The sequence below is a fragment of the Dipodomys merriami genome, unplaced genomic scaffold (genome assembly GCF_024711535.1).
Source record: "Dipodomys merriami isolate MVZ:Mamm:240054 unplaced genomic scaffold, mDipMer1.0.p SCAF_6, whole genome shotgun sequence".
Taxonomy (NCBI): domain Eukaryota; kingdom Metazoa; phylum Chordata; class Mammalia; order Rodentia; family Heteromyidae; genus Dipodomys; species Dipodomys merriami.
The window spans coordinates 71,108,981-71,128,919 of NW_027206179.1; the positions used below are offsets into that span (position 1 = coordinate 71,108,981).

The window sequence follows — 19,939 nt, forward strand, 5'->3', positions numbered from 1 at the left end:
TCATTTTTAAACATTCAAAAGTGTGGTCTACAAATATTTTCTAGCAAATCACCACCATCTTAATTTGTCCATAATTTATCATTTGTATTGTTGATTTAAATATATTTACTTTTTTGTTAATAGCTCAAAGAACTTTTGATGACACTTCTCTAGCCAGGTATGATTTTATAGTTTTTTTAAAAAAAATACTGTTACATAATTATGAAATAAGAATTAAGGATTATTTGTTTAGTGTTCTACCCTCAACCCTTTTTTTGAGAAAGAGAAAGGGAGAGAGGAAAATGGTTGTACTGACGTAAAATATCCGGGCTAGAAATGTGGCTTAGTGGTAGAGTGTGGCTCAAGAGGTAGAGTGCTAGCCTTGAGCCAAAGAAGCTCAGGGACAGTGCCTAGGCCCTGAGTTCAAGCTCTAGGACTGGCAAAAAATGATGTTTTGGATACGTTAAAAGGCATAGATAAGACAGACATTTTGCAAAAATAGAATTGGGGACTAATCCCTGTGGAAGATGAAAAGAATGAGTTATCAGATAGAGGAAAAAAACCTTGACTGATTTAGAATAAGAGATTGAAGAACGAGATCAGAACATGTGAATTTATTAAGAATTTTGATAAACATAATACAGGAGTTAATGACACAAAGTACGTGGAGAGGCATATTAAAATTGAGGTTCCAGCCAAGTGTCAGTGACTCACATCTGTCATGCTAGCTACTCAGGTGGCTAAGATCTGAGAATCACAATTCAAAGCCAGACGAGACAGGAAAGTCTGAGAGAAAGTCTTATCTCCAATTAACTACCCAGAAAAGCTGGAGTGGGGCTGTAGCTCAAAGTGGTAGAGCACAGGCCTTGAGCAAAAAAGCTCAGCGACAGTGCACAGGCCCTGAGTTCAAGCCCTAGGACCTACACACACACACACACACACACACACACACACACACACACACACACACACACACACACACAGAATTATGGTTCCAATAGAGTAAGGAATATGTTGTATTTTTGTGTTGCTGTAGAAACATGTGAAGTAACTTTTGAAGGTTTTTAAATCTTCTAGTTAATGTGGACATGAATAAGGTACAACCAAATATGAAAAGTAATTGAATTTATAAACTTTATTATTTTAATCTTTCTGGGGGAAATATATATGCATATATATATATATGCATTTGACTTTTGTGTAAATGTATTCAAACATTTTAAATGTCCAAGGACTTCCTTTATTGTTTTATGGAAAGGAGTAACAGATTTTTTTAAATAGTCACTTGACACGCTGAAGAACTGGGACTGCCATTATTAAGTTATGCAGATCATTCTTGGAGGCAATGGAGAAGGGCTGATGTATCTTTTTTTACCTTAAATTAGGCTATTGAGTTTTAGTATAGGTTAAAAGTTATTTTTAAGTCGTTAACAGAATTTTCAACTCAACTTGAAGGACAAGGAAATTGTGAAAGCCAATTTCTTTTTTTTTTTTTAATTTTTATTTTTGTACTGGTCATGGGGCTTGAACTTAGGTTCTAGGTATTATCCCTGAACATTTTTTGTTCAAGGTTAGCACTCTACTTCTGAGGAGTTTTAGCTTTTTGGTGTTTAGTTGGAGATAAAAGTCATGCGGACTTTCCTGATCAGGCTGGCTTTACACCATGATCCTTACATCTTGTCTGAGGAGCTAGAATCACAGGCTTGAGCCACTGATACCCAGTGAGAAGGCTAGTAGTTCACATCAACTGATTGTCTGATGTGGTACAAAGACTGAGTCATCATTGAGTACTTCATGGACTGGGAAGAGTGGAGGTAGAAGGAGGTAAGGGAAGGCCAAATTCAGACAGAAGTCAAACTACATCAATGAAAAAATAGCAGCTCATGTCCAGAGAGCTGAATTTTCATCCGATTTTTAAAGGAGCTGTACTCTCCCATTTTATTATCTGGTTTGCTCTCAAGTCCATGCAAGGACACTGCTCCCTGTAATCCTGGTCTTAAGGAAACTGCTCCCAATGAACGTCCTCCTCTGGAACCTTCTTCTGACCCCAAGGAACCTGCTCCCAGGGATCCTGAATCTACATCCATGGAGGATGACAGTCATTCCAGTGGCACGGTAAAGTCCTCTCCAAAACAGATTTCTTTGCTCTGAAATTGTGTTTGCTGTTGTATTTTTAGCAGTAGTCTACTTGCCATTGTTTATTTAGATACTAGTCAGAGAAAGCCACTTGATAAGACTCAAGAGTACTTGTTATTGACAAAACAACAGGACTAGTAAATGCTTTGTGGTACTGGTAGCTGACCAAAATGGTAACCAAAGGCAGTGTTCCCACAATAGAAGAAATTGGAAATTGGCCCAGCATTACTTGGACAAATGTTTCTCTCTCTCTCTCTCCTTTCCTTCCTTCCTTCCTTCCTTCCATCCTTCCTTCCTTCCTTCCCTCCTTCCCTCCTTCCTTCTTTCCTTCTTTCCTTCCTTCCTTCCTTCCTTCCTTGCTTTTTGTTGGTTGTGGGGCTTGAACTCTGGGCCTGGATGCTGTCCCTCAGCTCTTCAGCTCGATGCTAGGACTCTATCACCTGAACCACAAAGCCACTTCCATTTTTCTGGTGGAGCTTAAAGTCTCATGGACTTTCCTCCCTGGGATGGCTTTGAAGGGCAATCCTCAGATCTCAGCCTCCTGAGTAGCCAGTATTATAGGCATGAGCCACTGGACAAATATTTCTTACTGTGATTTTTTTTAATGACTTAATACTGGGGCTGGGAAGATGGCTCAGTGGTAGAATGCCTGTCTTCCATGCATAAGGCCCTAGGTTCGATTCCTCAACACCGCATAAGCAGAAAAAGCCAGAAGTGGCACTGTGGCTTAAGTGGTAGAGCACTAGCCTTAAACTGAAGTGCTGAGGGACAGCGCCCAGGCCCAGAGTTGAGGCCCGTGACTGATACACACAAAATAAATAAATAAATAAAATGACTTAATAGATCAACTAGCTATTCTAGTAATCAAGCAATCTTCCTGGTGCCTTTAGTTTCAAAACATTGAAGCATAGAATATGCAATTTTTATTTCTTCTTGAATCTTTTCAAATTTGGTATTTCTTAAGAAGACTTTTACTCTGTTTTTCCTTCTTGTGGCTACATAGGGACTAAAATAGGAGTGTACATTGTGGAAATTTTAGAAACTCAAAATTTGTATCTTGGCCTTTGTACTGCAAAGAGATTTCCCTGGCTTTCTAATTTATTCCATTCAGAGTACATATTTACAACTATTCTTGTCACTGAAGAATAAATATCTCTCAGAATACACTTTATTCTCAAATAACAGCTAGGCACTATTTGGGATTCATGGTTACAGAAATCCTTGGTGTTTACCTTTTTAAAAAATAATCTAGGGCTGGGAAGGTGGCTCAGTGGTAGAGCGCTTACCTTGCATGCCTGAGGCCCTGGGTTCAATTCCTCAGCACCACATAAACAAAAAGAAAAAAGCCGGAAGTGGCGCTGTGGCTCAAGTGTAGAGCGCTAGCCTTGAGCTGAAGAGCTGAGGGACAGTGCCCAGGCCCAGAGTTCAGGCCCCATGACCGGACCCAAAAAACAAACAAACAAACAAAATAATCTATTCAAATTCCTTGTATCATATTCTAATATTTAAAGCTTTGGTATTTATACTTCACTATTTACTCACCACAAAGTCCTGTGTTGCCACGAGTTACAGGAGGTTAAAAACCCTATTTTCTATGCTTTTATGTAGTTCTCATTGGGAAAGAGTTCTGTACTTTGTCCAAGATCGCTGATCCTTATTTCAACATGACCCAGAGAAGGGGTTTTACCTCATTGTCATTACTGAGTACACACTGTATTGACTACACATCATATGTTATGCATCTGTTTGTGATATTCCTCCAGCCCAGCACTGACATGAAGGATTCTATCATGAATGAAGCACAAAGAATATTAGAGGTCATACCATTTGAATCAGGTAAACTTTACACAACAAATTACTCTGAAAAGTTGCACTAGAGAAAGTTTGAAAATCTCCTCGTCTCCCTATTGCTAATTCTTTTATCCCCAAATGGATCATATAATTTGATATGTGTAAGTGCAAAAGCCATTGTTAGCATGAGTGCTTTAGAAAAGCACTTTTACATAGTGAAAGAAAAGGATTTTAAAATGCAGAGTTTAACATAGATGCTTCTATGCTTATATTTCATTGGCCTCAGTTCCCAACTTCTGAATCTCCTATATTTGTTTACACAAGATTTGCACTGGTAATCCTGGGATGTGTGATATTTTATGCAAGTATAGGTTGTTTATTGGGTAGTTTGGTGCCAGACATATGCCCGTTATCACAACTACTTGGATGGTCAAGGCAAGAGATTCATTGAAGCCAGGAGTTCTGGACTTCACTGAGTACACTGCAAGGCCCCATAACAAGGCACAATGATTTGTTTTATGAGTCATTTTTATTACCCTAGGTTACACAGTGTCCTACTCTTTTTGGTGGTACTGGGGTTTGAGATCAGGGCCTCAGGCCTGTTAAGCAAGCACTCTACTGCTTGAGCTACACACTCGATCCTTTCTGCTTTAGTTGTTTTCCCACAAGCTCCTTACATTTTGTTCATGGGCCAGTCTAGACTGTAAACTTCTTCTTTGTCGTCTTTTTTTTTTTTTGGTTGAGCCACAGCACCACTTCCTAGACTGTAAACTTCTTATATACTTCTCAGTTAGCTGGAATGACAAGCAGGTGCTATCATGCCCAGCTTTTGATAGACATGGGGGTATCACATGGAATTTTTGCTATGCCTCAAATCACTATCCTTTCAAGTAACTAGGATTGCACACATGATCCCCTGTGCCTGGCCCAGTGTATTACTTAACTGCATGTAAAGTGAGTTTTATTTCATGTATCAATTCTGTGCTGTTAATCAGTCATGTATCTAATATTCAGCAATAAATCAGAGAAAATAATATATAATGACTCTAAACTATAAATCCAGAGTCCTCCCACTCATTTGTTCATGAGCTAAGTGGAAAGAAATTGATCATTAAAACAACGAGTTCCTGCAACACTGAAGATGTGAAACTGAGCATCTACAAGTACACAGACCTACTTGAAGTTTTGCTAGATCCCTTCACATTTCATTTGGCAACTTTGCTCACACAATAAGTCCTCCAGGAATCCAGTTTTGTATGGTTTCATTCTACAAATAGGCAGTGACTACTGAACTCTGATGATGTTACATCTCCAGTGCTAATAAGAATATTAGCCATTGTGCAAACCATTAACCATCTTAGTTGTGTATCATGTTTTCATAACCTAACTCCTGTAAGCTGTTCATCTTTAGCCCTTTTCTGTATTCGTAATTTTCTTTAGTAGTATTAAAATGCCGGTAAGGCCTTCCTCACCGATCTCTATTTTGACAGATACATGCACCTTTCACTAATTCTCTTTCTCACGAATGCCCCTTACTATTCATGCTGGCATCCTCTCTTGCCCTCTATGGCCTAACATCATCCCTCTTTAACTGTGAGAACAGGCATTCGAAGCAGCATAGTCGCCCTGGCACCTTCTAAATCCCAGTGTCAGGCCAAGAATAAAACAAACAATACATTATTCAGTGAAATAAAGGCTGTCTGTTTATAAGATGATTTAAAAGATTGTCCTCTCCATTCCAGGAGTAAAGGGGTAATCATATAAAGATTGAGTTCATTTCCTCCATAGTGTATACTGAATACCGTGACTGCATTTATTCACCCTCCCTCACTTTCTGTGGCTCCCCCTTCACCCCCAACAAGACAAAAAAAGAAGACATATCATTTACAGGTCAAGTAGTCAAGATAGACTTGTACAATAAAGTACTCAGCTAGCTCCAATGAAAGCAAGTTCTGTTTAGGCAAAGAACAACACAGTCAAGGAAGACTAAATCTAAAAAGGAGAAAATTAATTTGTCAGAGTTTTGAGCAAAAGCATTTTAGAGGTTTGGAAGACAGTATTCATTCAATGTAAAAATTAATGTTGTTTTGGATGTAGAAATCGATTAACAGGTTATATAAAAGTTACTCCTGTAAAGGTAGAGAACAGTGTTGAGTGTAACTGTAGTCATTTCTCTGGGATTTTAATTGTTTCTGAATGCATGTCTGCTTACACTGAGTAGATGAATTAGTGAATGGTCCTTTGAGATGTTTGGATGACTTGAGCCTGACAATATGCAATGTTTGTTCAAGTGAGTTTGAAGTTTTAGCTATTTCTATGTAGTTCCTGAAAAACTAAATGTTCAACTAATATTAAAGCTTATTGGATTACCAACTAAGAAACAATGCAAGTTTTATTATCACTCCTATTTTAAACAGTTTGTAATAATGTCTGTCCTTATGTCTGACTTTATTATTCAATTTTAACATAATATATGGATTTGCCAGATGAATCAGACTTCGAAGTGATACATGAGGAACAGCAAAGAAGGCATCACCACAACAGAGCTTACACTCCGGTGCATAACAATTTCCACTTTAATTACTAAACTGGTATTGTGTTCTTTTGCTTAATAGTATCACATATACTAATACTAAGTACTTTTGTCATTACATCATAGAGTCAAGCATTTCATAGAGTAACAAAGTTCAGAATGTAGCTAGAATTGACAATAATCTGTAGCTATTTTATACAAATAAGTATTTTTTCTCTTTCTTTTTTAAAATTTTATTTTATTGTAAAGATGCTGTACAGAGGGGTTACAGTTACTTGAGTAAGGTAATGAGTACATTTTTTTGGTCAAACATTGTTACCCACTCCTTTGTTTATCTCCCACTGTCCCTTTCCTCACCCACTCCCCCCCACCCTCACTCTGCCCCCCTGAAGTTGTAAAGTTCATTTCCAACATGGTGTCTTGTGAATATCATTGTTGCAGTGGGTCATCCTTTGTCCTTGTTTCAGCATTTTGTTATTCCCCTTCCCTTCCCCAAATCAGATAAATGTATATACAAATGCAGGGTACCAGATCAAAGACAGTGATTACCAGGTATAAACCAATGGAAAACACAAAATGAAAAAGGAAAAAGAAAGAACTAGACACAGTACATCGACAGCAATAAGGTTATAACAATATTTATGGGATCAGAGGCATGTAGGCATTGTACCTTTGTGTTCTCCTAAGAGTATCCTCCTTTGGTCTCACATTATCTGAATGCCTAGAGTCCTGTATAATTTATCACATTCCAGTGTATTTGAGATCTAGCTTCCATATATGAGAGAAAACATGCATCATTTGTCTCTCTGAGTTTGGCTTATCTCACTTAACATGTTTTGTTCTAGACAAATGTGTTTTTGTAAGTCCTTTTGATGTAAATGAAACTGCTTTTAGCATGTACTGCTTCAACTCAATGTTATACTCTGAATTCTTAAGTGAAATATCTTGTTTAAATATAATAGTAATTTATCTCATTGAAAGTCTTTTAGATGTCTAATGCCTTGATTATTTATTTGTTTTTAGCTACATTTGAGTTTGAATTTGTTAGGAAGGTGCTCTACCATGGGAGGCAGGTCCCCATCTCATTTTTCTTTTGTATTCTTAAGCAATACTTGTACAAAGGGGTTTCAATGTGATCGGTCCATACATTTATACTATATAGTTTTATAAATCTCATCCCCTCCAACCATCTTATTTTCCCTCCCCTTTATCAATAATTGTAATGGGTTTAATATTTCATACAGTATATTAAGTACATTAAATCATATTCACCTCACCCCTCATCCCTTTCTTTTCACAATCCTGCTAGTTCTCACTCCAAAATAGTCCATCTGTGTAACATTCACGATTTTTATTTTTATGTCTAGATTCTACATAAGAGAGAGAACATATGATGTCTTTCTCAGTCTGGTTTATTTCATTTCACATTAGAATTTCTAGTTCAACCAATTTCCACACATTATATCTTTTAATAGAGATATAGTTTCATTATTCTTCATGGCCAAATAATACTCAATTCTTATTGGAGTAATACTAAAAATAACCAAGGCAAGAAAAAAGTGAAGGTGTGGTTTCAGTGTTAGTCTAGCAGCTATAATGCCTTCAGTTCAATCCTAGCATCACATACAAACACACACACATATGTGTGTATATGTATATATAAATTTATTCTTAAAATGTGATGTTATAAAACATTGTCAATGTGGTATATAAGAATGTATATTCTGCAATTCTGCCATTAGATTATTGATTAAACTACACAAATTAGGAGGTATTTTGTAATGGAATATGTTTCCCATCAAACTTGAGAATCAGTAGCCAAATGAATGTAGAAAATTGGCTTGATGTGGTGATCATAAGAGGATTACCTGGTGAAATATTCTGAATTTTAATCTGAATTTTAAATCAAATTTCTTTCAAAATAAAAAATTATATGTCTTCTTCAGAATATATAGGGAAACTATATGCAGCTTGTTATTGATATTAATTTTAACAGAATTCCTGAATATGTTTTACAGGTGTACATGTTTCAATTACCTGGAGCTGTATATATTCCAGAAGAATCCACATTTAAGGAACCCAAGAAAGGTAATAACATTTAGAAAACATTCTTCTGGCAAAATACTTGTTTTTAATGTGATCACTGGCATTACTAATAGCCACCAATTTATACTAAATGCATATGAAAAAGTGGAGTAAAAAGCAAATAAATTGTTGTGTTTTATCAACTTTAACAACAGTTTAAACTGAGAATGCAAGAAAAGGACCTGAATTATTAGTCCTGTTTTGGATATGCTTATATCTGTAGAATGTAAAGGGGATAAGAATGAGAAAATAGTAGCTCACATAAGAAGCAAGACACAAGAAACAGGAGTACAAGGGTATTAGCAAAGTTGAGAAAGTATCAATTTGGCTTCTAATAAAGAAGTCTGTAGTAAGAAATGTCCAGCAACTAAGCCTGTTTCAGAAGTAAGGGGAGGTGTTTAATTCTTCCTCTTCCTGTTTTCCTCACTGTTGGGAAGGCAATAAGGACAGCATCCCATGACCAATCAGAGTTGCGTTTTATTTATGACAGCTGAATATAGAAATAACTGTGTATCACATAAAATATTGCTCCTTCACCAGATCATATTAGGTAGCCCAAAATATAGGCTTGGATGTGATTTCTTAGGGAGAGATTTAAAAAAAAAATGATTACCAGATGGAAAATACTAGAAAGCTCATGAATTTTTATGCAATTTCAATTTTGGCATGTGATAGGGAGAAATGTGAGGGATAGATTCTAAGAAGGTAAGTTGAGGGAATTTGGAACCCTACTCCACAGAAGCCAGCACTTCTCAAAATATAAAAACTTGGTGATGATGTTAAAATGCGCATGATGAATCAGCTGGTTGGGGACGCTGCTTCTCACCAGCTCTCAGTTCCAAAGGTTTAGCCATCTTTGGTGTCATATTGTGATACTTGCTTGCAGCGAAATTCAGACCAAAAGCTATTTGATCATAACTCAAGAGAGAAGAACAAGAGAAAGGATAAATGTTGCTATATATCTAAGCATGTTCCTAGTGAGAAGAAATCAATAATAACAAGAAACAGAAATATAAATTTTGCTACATAAAGAAGAATTATGTGCCCCAGCTAACCCATACAAACAATCAAAAGTGGAAAGCATACTACCAACCTAGAGATTACTTAAAATTTTTTTTTATTATCTTTAGGTAGTTGTACAAAGTAGTTCCCATTCTACAAAACAGTATATGAATACAAAGTGTCTGATAACATGGTCACCCATTGTTCCTAACCCACCCCTTCTCTCACTTTTCTTTTCTTCTTCTTTTTTTAAAATTGAGATTAGGTGATTATATAAATTTCATATATTTCACAGTATTGTGGAATAGTGATACTTAAAGTCACAAACACATTTTAACCTTCACAAGGCAAATTGTCATTTTCATGGTTTATAAAGTTTGTGAATTCTAAGAGCTTTGACAATACAACTATTTCTTCCACACCAGGTAATATTTACATTTCTTTCCTTTTGCTTAGTGTATGCTGTTCCCTCTTTCTCTCTCATTCCTTCCTTCCCATAACTGTCTTTGGGATGCTTAGTTCATTTTCACCGACATCCAGTAAAACTGATGGGCCTGTATGTTTTCCCATTTCCCACGGATTCTGTGTCCTCCTCCTAGCTTCCCTCCTTTGCATGCATATGTGTGTGTGTGTGTGTGTGTGTGTGTGTGTGTGTGTGTATACCATATATGTGGTCAAGAACATGGAGTCATTTAGCAATGATAAGACAAAATGAGTGGCAGTCCTTTGTTTCTTGAGTCCTGTTTACTTTGTCATATCTCCTTGCATTTTGGCTTTAGCATCGACATATCAGGGAGACCATGTGCCATTTGTCTCTCTGACCAAAATGATTTGCTCTAGTTCCATCCATTTCCCTGCAAGTGCCATTCTTTTGTCCTTTCTAATGGCTGCATAATATTCCATTGTATATAGAGGTACCACAATTTTTGGATCCATTCATCTGTAGTGGGGCATCTGAGTTGTTTCCATATCTTGGCTATTTTGAACAAAGCTGCAATGAACATGGAGGTGCATGTGTCCTTGTATCCTGGTTCCTGTTGTTCAGGATAGATGCCTAGGAGTGGTATGGCTAGGTCATAGGGGAGGTCTATATTTATCTTTCTGAGGAACCTCCAGACTGCTTTCTGAAGTGGTTGTATTAGTATACATTCCCACCAGCAATGCAGTAGGGTTCCTTTTTCTCTTCAACCCCTCCAGCATTTATCGCTGGCTGAATTGAGGATGTGGGCTATTGTGACTGGGGTAAGGTGGTATCTCAGTTTTGTTTTTATTTGCATTTTCTTTACAGCTAGGGATGATGAGCATTTCCTCATGTGTTTCTTTGCCATTTTAATCTCTTCTTCTGAGAAGTCTCTCTCTAACTCCCTTGCCCTTTTCATGATTGATTTGTTAGATTTGTGAGGGGTTATTTTCTAGAGTTCCCTGTATGTAATGGATATTAGACCCTTGTCTGATACATTGTTGGTAAATATTTTTCCCAGTTAGTTGGCTGTCTTTCTAGTTTGGTTGCTATTTCTTTGTCTGTGCAGAAACTTTTTATTTTAAGGTAGTCCCATTTGTCGAGTTTCTCTCCAATTTGTTGTGACCCTGGGACTCTGTTCAGGAAGTTCCTGCCTGTGCCTATAAGTTAAAGTGTCTCTCCTACTCTGTCCTGCAGTAGTTTCAGAGTATCAGGTTTGATGTTAAGTTCTTGAATCCATTTTGAGTTGATGTTAGTGCATGGTGACAGGCTAGGATCTACTTTTAGTTTTCTGCATGTGGCCACCCAGTTTTCCCAGCATCAGCAGTTGAATAATAGGCTATGCTTCTTCCACTGTATGTCTTTGCTCCTTTGTCAAATATCAACTGACTGTATGTATGTGATTTTATTTCTGGATCTTCTAATCTGTTCCATTGGTCTTCAGGTCTCTTTCTATGCCAATACCAAACTGTCTTTGTTATTATGGCTCTAGAGTAGAGCTTAAAATCCGATATCGTGATCTCTCCTGCATTCTTTTTTTGGTCTAGAATTACGTTGGCTATTCTAGGTCTTTTCTTGTTCCATATAAAATTTTGGATTGTTTTCTCTATTTCAGTAAAGTACATCACTGGGATTTTAATGGGAATTTCATTGAATTTATATATCAATTTTGGCATTTTCACTATGTTAATTCTGCCTATCCAGGAACATGGGAGATCTTTCCATTTCCTGGTGTCCTCTATAATTTCTTTTATTTTTATTTTTTTGGCTTTTATAGTTTTCATGAAATAGATCCTTTACATCTTCGGTTAGGTTAATTCCTAGATACTTTATATTTTTTGAGGTTACTGTGAATGGGGTTCTTTCCTTGATTTCCCTTTCTGCTTGTACATTGTTGGTGTATAGAAAGGCGACTGATTTTTGTGGGTTAATTTTGTATCCTGCTACTTTGCTGAAGTTATTGATAAGCTCTAAGAGTTTGGGGATGGAGCTTTTGGGGTTGTTAAGATATAAAATCATGTCATCTGCAGAGAGGGATAGTTTAACTTCTTTCTCCCCTATGCAGATCCCTTTAATGTCTTTTTCTTGCCTATTGCTCTGGCTAAGGATTCCAGAACTATATTGAAGAGGAGTGGAGACAGTGGGCATTCTTGCCTTGTTCCTGTCCTAGGGGAATTGGTTGTAGTTTTTCCCCATTAAGTATAATATTGGCTATTGGTCTATCATATAAGGCTTTTATTGTTTTAAGGAATGTTCCTTCTATTCCTATTTTTTCCAGAGCTTTTTAACATGAATGGGTGTTGTATTTTATCAAAAGCTTTTTCTGCATCAATAATCATGTGGTTCTTGACCTTGGATCTGTTGATGTGATGGATTACATTTATTGATTTATGAATGTTAAACCATCTCTGCATCTCTGGGATGAAGCCTACTTAATCATAATGTATTTTTTGATATGTTTCTGGATTCTGTTGGCTAAAATTTTACTGAGGAGCTTTGCATCTGTGTTCATCAAAGAGCTTGGTCTATAGTTCTCTTTTATTGTTGTGTCTTTGCCTGGTTTGAGGATGAGTGTGATATTGGTTTCATAGAATGAGTCTGAGATTGCTCCCACTGTTTCTATGTCTCAGAAGAGCTTGAGGAGTATGGGTATTAATTCCTCTTTAAAAGAATTTTATAGTGAATCCATCTGGTCCTGGGCTTTTCCTTGTTGGAAGACTTCTGGTTGTTTCCTCTATCTCATTTTAGGTTATTAGCTTATTTAATTTATTTATTTATTCTTGGTTCAGTTTGGGCAATTTGTATTTCTCTAGAAATTCATCCATTTCTGCTAGGTTTTCCTTCCTTAGTGAGTATAGTCTGGAAATATCTATGATTGTTTGGATGTCTTGGATGTTTATTGTAATTTTTCCTGTGGCATCCCTGATCTTATTGTTTTGGGTTTACTCTCTTCTTCCAGACTCCATCAATTTTATTGATTTTTTTCAAAAAAACCAGCCTTTTCTTTTATTAATTTTATTTATAGTTTTCTTAGTCTCTATCTCATTAATTTCAGCTCTTATTTTGGTTATCTCACTCCATCTAACAACTTTAGGTTCAACTTTTTCTTGTTTCTCTAGTAGTAGTTTTAGTTGCATCATGAGATTATTTACTTGGTCTGTCTCTGTTTTCTTGATGTGTGCACTGAGAGCAATAAATTTGCCCCTCAGGACTGCTTTTGCTGTATCTCACAGGTTTCTTTGTGATGTGTGTTCATTTTCATTGAATTGTAGGAACTTTAAAATTTCTTCTATAATTTCTTCTGTGACACAGGTGTGGCTCGTAAATGTGCTGTTTAATTTCCATGTGTTTGAGTATTTTCTACTGTATGCTTTGTTATTGAGAAAGCTTGATTCTACTAGTGCCAGATAGAATTTAGGGGATTATGTCGATCCTCTTGTCTTTGCTTAAATTTCTTGTATGAACTAAGGTATGATCTATTTTGGAAAAAGTTCCATGGGCTGCTGAGAAGAATGTTTATTGGGTTGTTGTTGGGTAGAAAACTTGGCATATGTTAGTTAAATCTGCTTGAGATTATGGCATCACTTACTTTGGAGACGACTTTGCCAATTTTTTGGTTGGTAGACCTGTCCTTTGGTGAGAGCAGAGTATTAAAGTCTTCTAGAATTTTTGTATTTGGATCTAGTTTTTCCTGTAAGTCTGAGAGTATTTGTTTAACATATTTGGGTGCACTGATGTTTGGGGAGTATAGATTGACAATAATGATACCCTCTTCTTGGGTTGTTCCCTGTATTAATATGTAGTGACCTTTGTCTTTTAGTAATGATTTTAATGTAAAGTTTATTTGATCAGATATCAGGATGGGAATTCCTGCCTTCTTGCTGGGGCATTTGCATGGTAGATCTTCCTCCATCCTTTCACTGGGGTTTGCTTTTTTCTTTGGCTGTGAGGTGGGTCTCTTGAAGACAGCAAATTGATGGATCTTGTTTTCTGATCCAATCTGCAGTTCTCTTTCATTTGATTGGTGAATTGAGTCCATTAATGTTTATGGATATTATAGAGAGGTATATTGTGTTTCCTGTCATTTTCCTACTTTCCTAAGTTTTTTCTTCTCTCCTTTCCTCCTGTGTTTACTAAGTTGGTCTCCTAGCGATATCTATCTGGTATTGATCCCTGATCTTGATTGTTTTATTCAGATTGTAATCCCCCTCAATGTTCTTTGTAGTGCTGGCTTATTGTTTATGAATTCATTTAGTTTTATTTCACTTTAAAATTTTTAGTTTCTCTGTCAAATATGAATACTAGCTTCACTGGATATACCAGTCTGGGCTGGCAGTTGTTGGTTCTCAGAGCGCAGATGGCACTTTCCCAGGCGTTCCTTGCTTTCAGTGTCTGTGTGGAGAGAACGACAGTGATTCTAATGTTTTTCTCATTTTTTTCCCCTTCTTTGCTTTTGCTGTGTGAAAGATTGTTTCTTTACTGCTAAACTCTAGCACTTTTACTATAATGTGCCTAGCCAATATTATACTTAATGGGGAAAAACTACAACCAATTCCCCTAAGACAGGTTCATGCCTATAATCCTAGCCACTCAGGAGGCTGAGATCTGATGAACACAGTTCAAAGCCAGCCTGCATGGGAAAGTCCATGAAAATCTTCTCTCCAATTGACCATCAAAAAGTTGGAAGTAGAGGTATGGCTTCGGTGGTAGAGTGCCAGCCTTGAGCAAAAAAGTCTCAGGGTTCACACTCAGGCCCTAAGTTCAAGCGCAGGAATGGCACCAAAAAAAGAAAGAATGAATGAAAGCAAGGAAGGAAGGAATGAAGGGAGGGAGGGAAGGAAAAAGAAATATATGGAAATCAATGTCCAAAATTCCTGTGGGGAAATAATATTAACAAATTTCTATTTAGTCATGCCACTGGAAACTTTATTTTACTTTTAAATTCTCAACTGCAGGTTTTTTAAAAATTAAATCTATATTCTTAGTTTATCTTCAGCTAGTAACTAGTAAGAGGAAAATCAACCCTAAACCCAAAAACTATAGTAGTGATTATGAACATTAAGCATGAGAATTTAGTGGTACCTAACTTTGTGAATGTAAGATTTACATGGTTATATTTATATAGGATTGATTCTCTTCTCTTTTGATTTTTAGCATGCATTGAGAAATGTCCCCATTTTAAGGTAGTACATTTATATTTTTATCTTAAATTGTTGTATACTTATTGAATGAATGATACAACATTTATTAACTGTCTTGTTTCCAAACCCATCTAGCCTCACATTAGTTATTCTGTTGTGGAAGACGCCACACAAAGGATGGAGCTGCAACCATTCAAATCAGGTAAACTGTGCAATGTAAATTATTCTTGAAAGAGCATTATGTATTGGGAATGCTCCCAGCAATCCTATTCCTAATTCTTCTTTCCCAAAGTTGATTGTGTGAGTTGACATGAATAATGCAAATGTCCTTGTTGGTACCCATGTTTCTCAAAAGCCTTAGAAACAAACAAAGATTTTCAACATTCAACTTAATGTTTCTGTTTTAACTCTCAATTCTGCAGTTCAGAATTCCCTATACTTGTTAGGTATTTGAACACAAGATCATAATGAAGCTTACGAGATTTAGCCAGTTCTAACCTGGTTAAAAGAGAGATATACACCTGCAGTTATAGCTACTTGGGTGAGTGAGGTTCTTAAACTGAGATTTTTCTCGATGATTTTGGACGATAAGAAGGTTTATCTATGAAAACATAAATTTTTAGTGCCAGGTATGGTGGCTCATACCTGAAATCCCAGCTACTTGGAATAAAACAATCCGTTTGAGATCAGCTTGGGCTAGAAGTTACCAACATTTACATCTCCACAAGTAAAGAGGACACTATGGGTCATTTATAATAATACCATGTATTTAGGAAAAGGATCATTTTGTCTGAGGCTAACCCACAGAAAAACACTGGGACCTAATTGGAAACATAACCTAAAATGAAAAAGGACTAGACCTATAATTAACGTGGTAGAGCATGCACAGGCTTTGAGTAAAACACCAAAACTAGTTAATTAATTAGACTAGATTACCCAGTATATTTATTAGCTACGTTTAAATATTTTAGGAAAAATTCACTGGCTATATCATATAATTGACTAAAAGGTCTAAAGCAATAGTTGCTTCCAATTGAAGTGTCTATGTGTGTGTGTGTGTGTCTGTATGTGTTTGCACAATTTCAGTTATAACAGTTATAAGTCACCAATGCAAGATTTAAACATGAATTCATTTCCCATATGGTAGATTTGTTCTTGTTGCTCTTCTCCCCATTTTTATTCTCTGTTTAAATTTGGCTTTGAGGTTTATTACACACAGGACCTGCACATTCTCATCAAAAGCTTATCAATGATCTAAATCCCTAGTCATCATACTTTGCAACAAGTTTGATAGATAGAAAAAAAAAAACAAAACAAGATATTGCACCAAAATGCTAAACTGGTTTCTTTCTTTCTTTTTTTGGTTGTTGGGCTTGAATTCTGAGGTTGGGCACTGTCTCTGAATTCTTCAGATCAAGGCAAGTACTCTACCACTTGAGCCACAGTGCCACTTCTGGTTTTTTAGTGGCTAACTGGAGATAAGGATCTCACAGACTCTCCTGTCTCAGCTGGCTTTGGCTCCTGAGTAGCTAGGATTGCAGATGTGAGCTACCAGCACCCAGCCTAAACCAGTTTCTTAATCTTGGAAAGATATGAAAAAGAAAACATAGGAAGCATGTACTAGTTCACCTCCCATTTTTTGTGATAGGTATTGCCAAGATGAAGGGGACTGTCATGCCCTGCTGATCCAAAATAGTACCTTTATAAATATAGCCGAACTTATTTTTAGTCTTGAATGCTGATAACATTATCTTCTAAATGAACTTGGAGACATTCCCCTGATTTGGGCCTGTATTATCATATTTATATAGCATTTTTCCCTTTCTTCTGTCCACCCTTTCCTCACATGTAAACTGATCTATCTCCACTGCATCTGTGAGCCAAAACCACTTCACAAAACAGATCTCCAAGATTCTGAATAGCTAAGCATTCAGAACTTCTTCCCAATAAAGTTTCTTGAAGAAAGATCATTGAGAATAACAAAAGGGAATAACAATAGGGAATATCCTTGCCAATAACAAAAGGGAATATCCATTCCCAAAGTTAACTAAGGCAGTAGAAAAGTCAATAAAGAGCTAAAGGAGCCCCAAACCTGAGTCAAACCTGGTCATCCAGTGAAGAAAGGCATGATCAAAGAAGGTTTCACATACTAGACTGAATTTCTAAAAGTGTGAAAAGCAGCCAAGCTTGTGATGAAGAAAATGTGAACTGTATTGCTTAAAAGTTACTACTGTGAAGTAGAGAATTCATTTCTATGTGATTTTCAAGTTTTGTTTCAGAGTGTTTGTTCATTTGTGTTACCTGTGTGAATCTTTGTAATATAGAATGTGCATAACCCGGTAACATGCAGAGCTGTTCCAGTAACATACTGAAGAACTAAATTAGAAGTATTTTTTATAGGAAGGAGTATAAATATTCAGCTAAAGATTAAGCTGAATAACTGGAGAAGTACAAGTCATTTTAAATTATAATCTACCTAAGGAACAACTATTATCTACAGACTTCCATTTTATCTGTAACTTGTTGTTGTTAGTTTCATTTGATGAGATATATTAATTTCCCCTCCCCCAAAGACTCAGAACCTATGGCAGAGACAGAACAAGAAAGTCGTGATGGCTATGAACATAACTGGTCATTGGTATGTTCCATATTAAAATTTTTAATCTCTCTTGTAATATTGTTTTATTGTTTTGTTTAGTAATATAGCATAAACCAGAAGAAACTTCTACCCTAAAGAAGCAATAGTCTGCCCAGTGTCAGTGAGATCTGAGGATTGGGGTTCAAAGTCAGCCTGGGCAGAAAAGACCCTGTGAGATGCTAATCTCCAATGAACCATTCAAAATCTGGAAGTAGCACTGTGGCTCAAAGTGGTAGAGTGCTAGCCTTGGGCAAAAGAGCTCAGGGACAGTGCGCAGGCCCTGAGTTCAAATCCTACAACCAACACCCAAAAAACAACAGCAACAAAAAAGACTCAATGGTCCACAATGACATGACCAATTAATGTAAAATTAACTTCTAAACACATATGGGATCATATGCATGTGTATACAAACGTATAAACCAAAGTATGGTATGTGCAGGGGAGAATTCAAATCGTGTAATTCCTTTAAAAAATGAACTCTTATATGAGAATCAGGGAAATGGTACTTGAGATGTATGTGCGAGCTCCAGGGGGCAGGGAAAATGAGTGAAGACAGGAAGAGGACAGTGCAGCCATAATGGATGCAGCCATAATAGTCAATGCAGAACTAGGAAACTAGGAAAGTTGAGGGGAGGAGTTTAGTTGGGAAGGGTGTGGAAGAATGATGGAAAGTGTAATGTTGATCAAGATGCATTGCATTTATAAACTGATTTGTTGGGTGGTAACCCCTTTTTACAACTATGTAAAAGTTAATAAAATATAATAAAAATTAAAGTAACTTACTTGTCATAAAACTTAGGAGATACTTGGTATATTCATTATCCTCTACTTAATATGATCCTTATATTTATGGCCCAATATGTCCCATAATTGGTTGTACTTCTAATGTGCAACTGTTGCCTTACAAGATAAAAGCTTATGGCCAAATTGACATTGTATGACTAAGCAGTTCGAATTAAGGGCCCTATTCTAGCATTTGACTCCTAGATTCATATTAAAGTATGAACATTCTGATTGGCTCCAAGTATCTGTATTTATATACCCATGCAGTAGTGCCAAGGCAAGTCTGTAAATGTATTCTTTGGGGGTTTCGTTGCCTTCATTGTCAGGGATGGGGGACAAATAATCAAACTCACCACCTAGTAAGAGGGTGACAACATTTAGAAGATGACATTTGATGTTAGGGTACAAGCAATACCTTCTGTTTCAATGAAGAAAAAAATCAGGAAACAACATTAAGCTCAGTATAGATGGTTCTAAATGCAATGCAGGATAGATTATAGCTGAGTAAAATTATGAGTTTTAAAAATGTTTTGCTATGATGTCATAAAATTCATGGGGATGCCATGAAGATTTGTGTGTTTTGAGATTAATTCCTTGCTGAAATATGGCTACTAGCTGCAGTTTTGTCTGTGAGCATGTTATCAGTTTATACACATCTAGTACACAGATGCAGTAGCCACATGATGCTAAAAAGTAGACTTTATTGGTAAAGCATGTATGAGACATGTTTCTCTTATTTTCAAATCTACTGATTCCAATGAGAAAGAGATGGGGACATTTTCACATAATTATTTTTTTGGTACTGTTTTTCACATAATTCATTATTTATACCAATGTTCACAGAATACCTCAAAGGCTATTCCAAAGGAAGTTGCTGCTCATTCATCTGAGGATACACATCAAAAAGGAACTTGAGCAAAGGGACAAGTGCAAGATATGAACTCCTTGATTGACTTCTAAAAAGTCATACCATTAATGTTCCTTTGTCAGCAGAAGATTGGTGTATTTCACTACCCAAAGAAAATTTTCTATTTAAATTAATTTTAATAGGTAATAAAAATTACCTGTTGTGTACTCTGTTTCCCTCCTAAGCAAAACAAACTTGGTATGTTATCAAGGTCCAGCCACAGATTAAATCGAAGAGTATATTCAAGGAATTCCACTTGATTTAAGACCCAAGACATGTTATGAGAGGAGAAACAGGAGAGACAAAAGTGAGAATGGAGAATAAGCAATATGGAGAGTCATGGTATGAGATTAGGACAAACACTGCCGGTGTGTATAGAAACAAGTGCTTTGCTCACACCTGCAATCCTAGCTACTCAGGAAGCTGAGATCTGAGGTTTGCAGTTTAAAGCCAGCTGGAGCAGAAAGTCCATGTAACTCTT

At 36.5% G+C, this 19,939-nt stretch overlaps 1 protein-coding gene across 4 annotated transcripts in view; it reads left to right on the forward strand.

Moving 5' to 3' along the window:
- LOC138813573 (putative ankyrin repeat domain-containing protein 19) overlaps positions 1–19,565 on the forward strand; it is a 44,012-nt gene extending 24,447 nt beyond the window's left edge. For 2 of the 4 annotated variants that reach the window (XM_070001992.1, XM_070001989.1), the window contains exons 7-15: positions 124–157; positions 1,941–2,094; positions 3,879–3,951; positions 6,393–6,463; positions 8,458–8,527; positions 15,141–15,169; positions 15,263–15,329; positions 17,701–17,765; positions 19,395–19,565. In XM_070001992.1, the coding sequence (XP_069858093.1) occupies positions 124–157; positions 1,941–2,094; positions 3,879–3,951; positions 6,393–6,463; positions 8,458–8,527; positions 15,141–15,169; positions 15,263–15,329; positions 17,701–17,765; positions 19,395–19,466 (635 nt within the window). In that variant the 3' untranslated portion in view covers positions 19,467–19,565. Of the gene's footprint in view, positions 1–123; positions 158–1,940; positions 2,095–3,878; positions 3,952–6,392; positions 6,498–8,457; positions 8,528–15,140; positions 15,170–15,262; positions 15,330–17,700; positions 17,766–19,394 lie in introns of those variants that run through there. The other 2 variants (XM_070001990.1, XM_070001991.1) reach the window with 2 other exon arrangements.
- Positions 19,566–19,939: the final 374 nt, after the last annotated feature.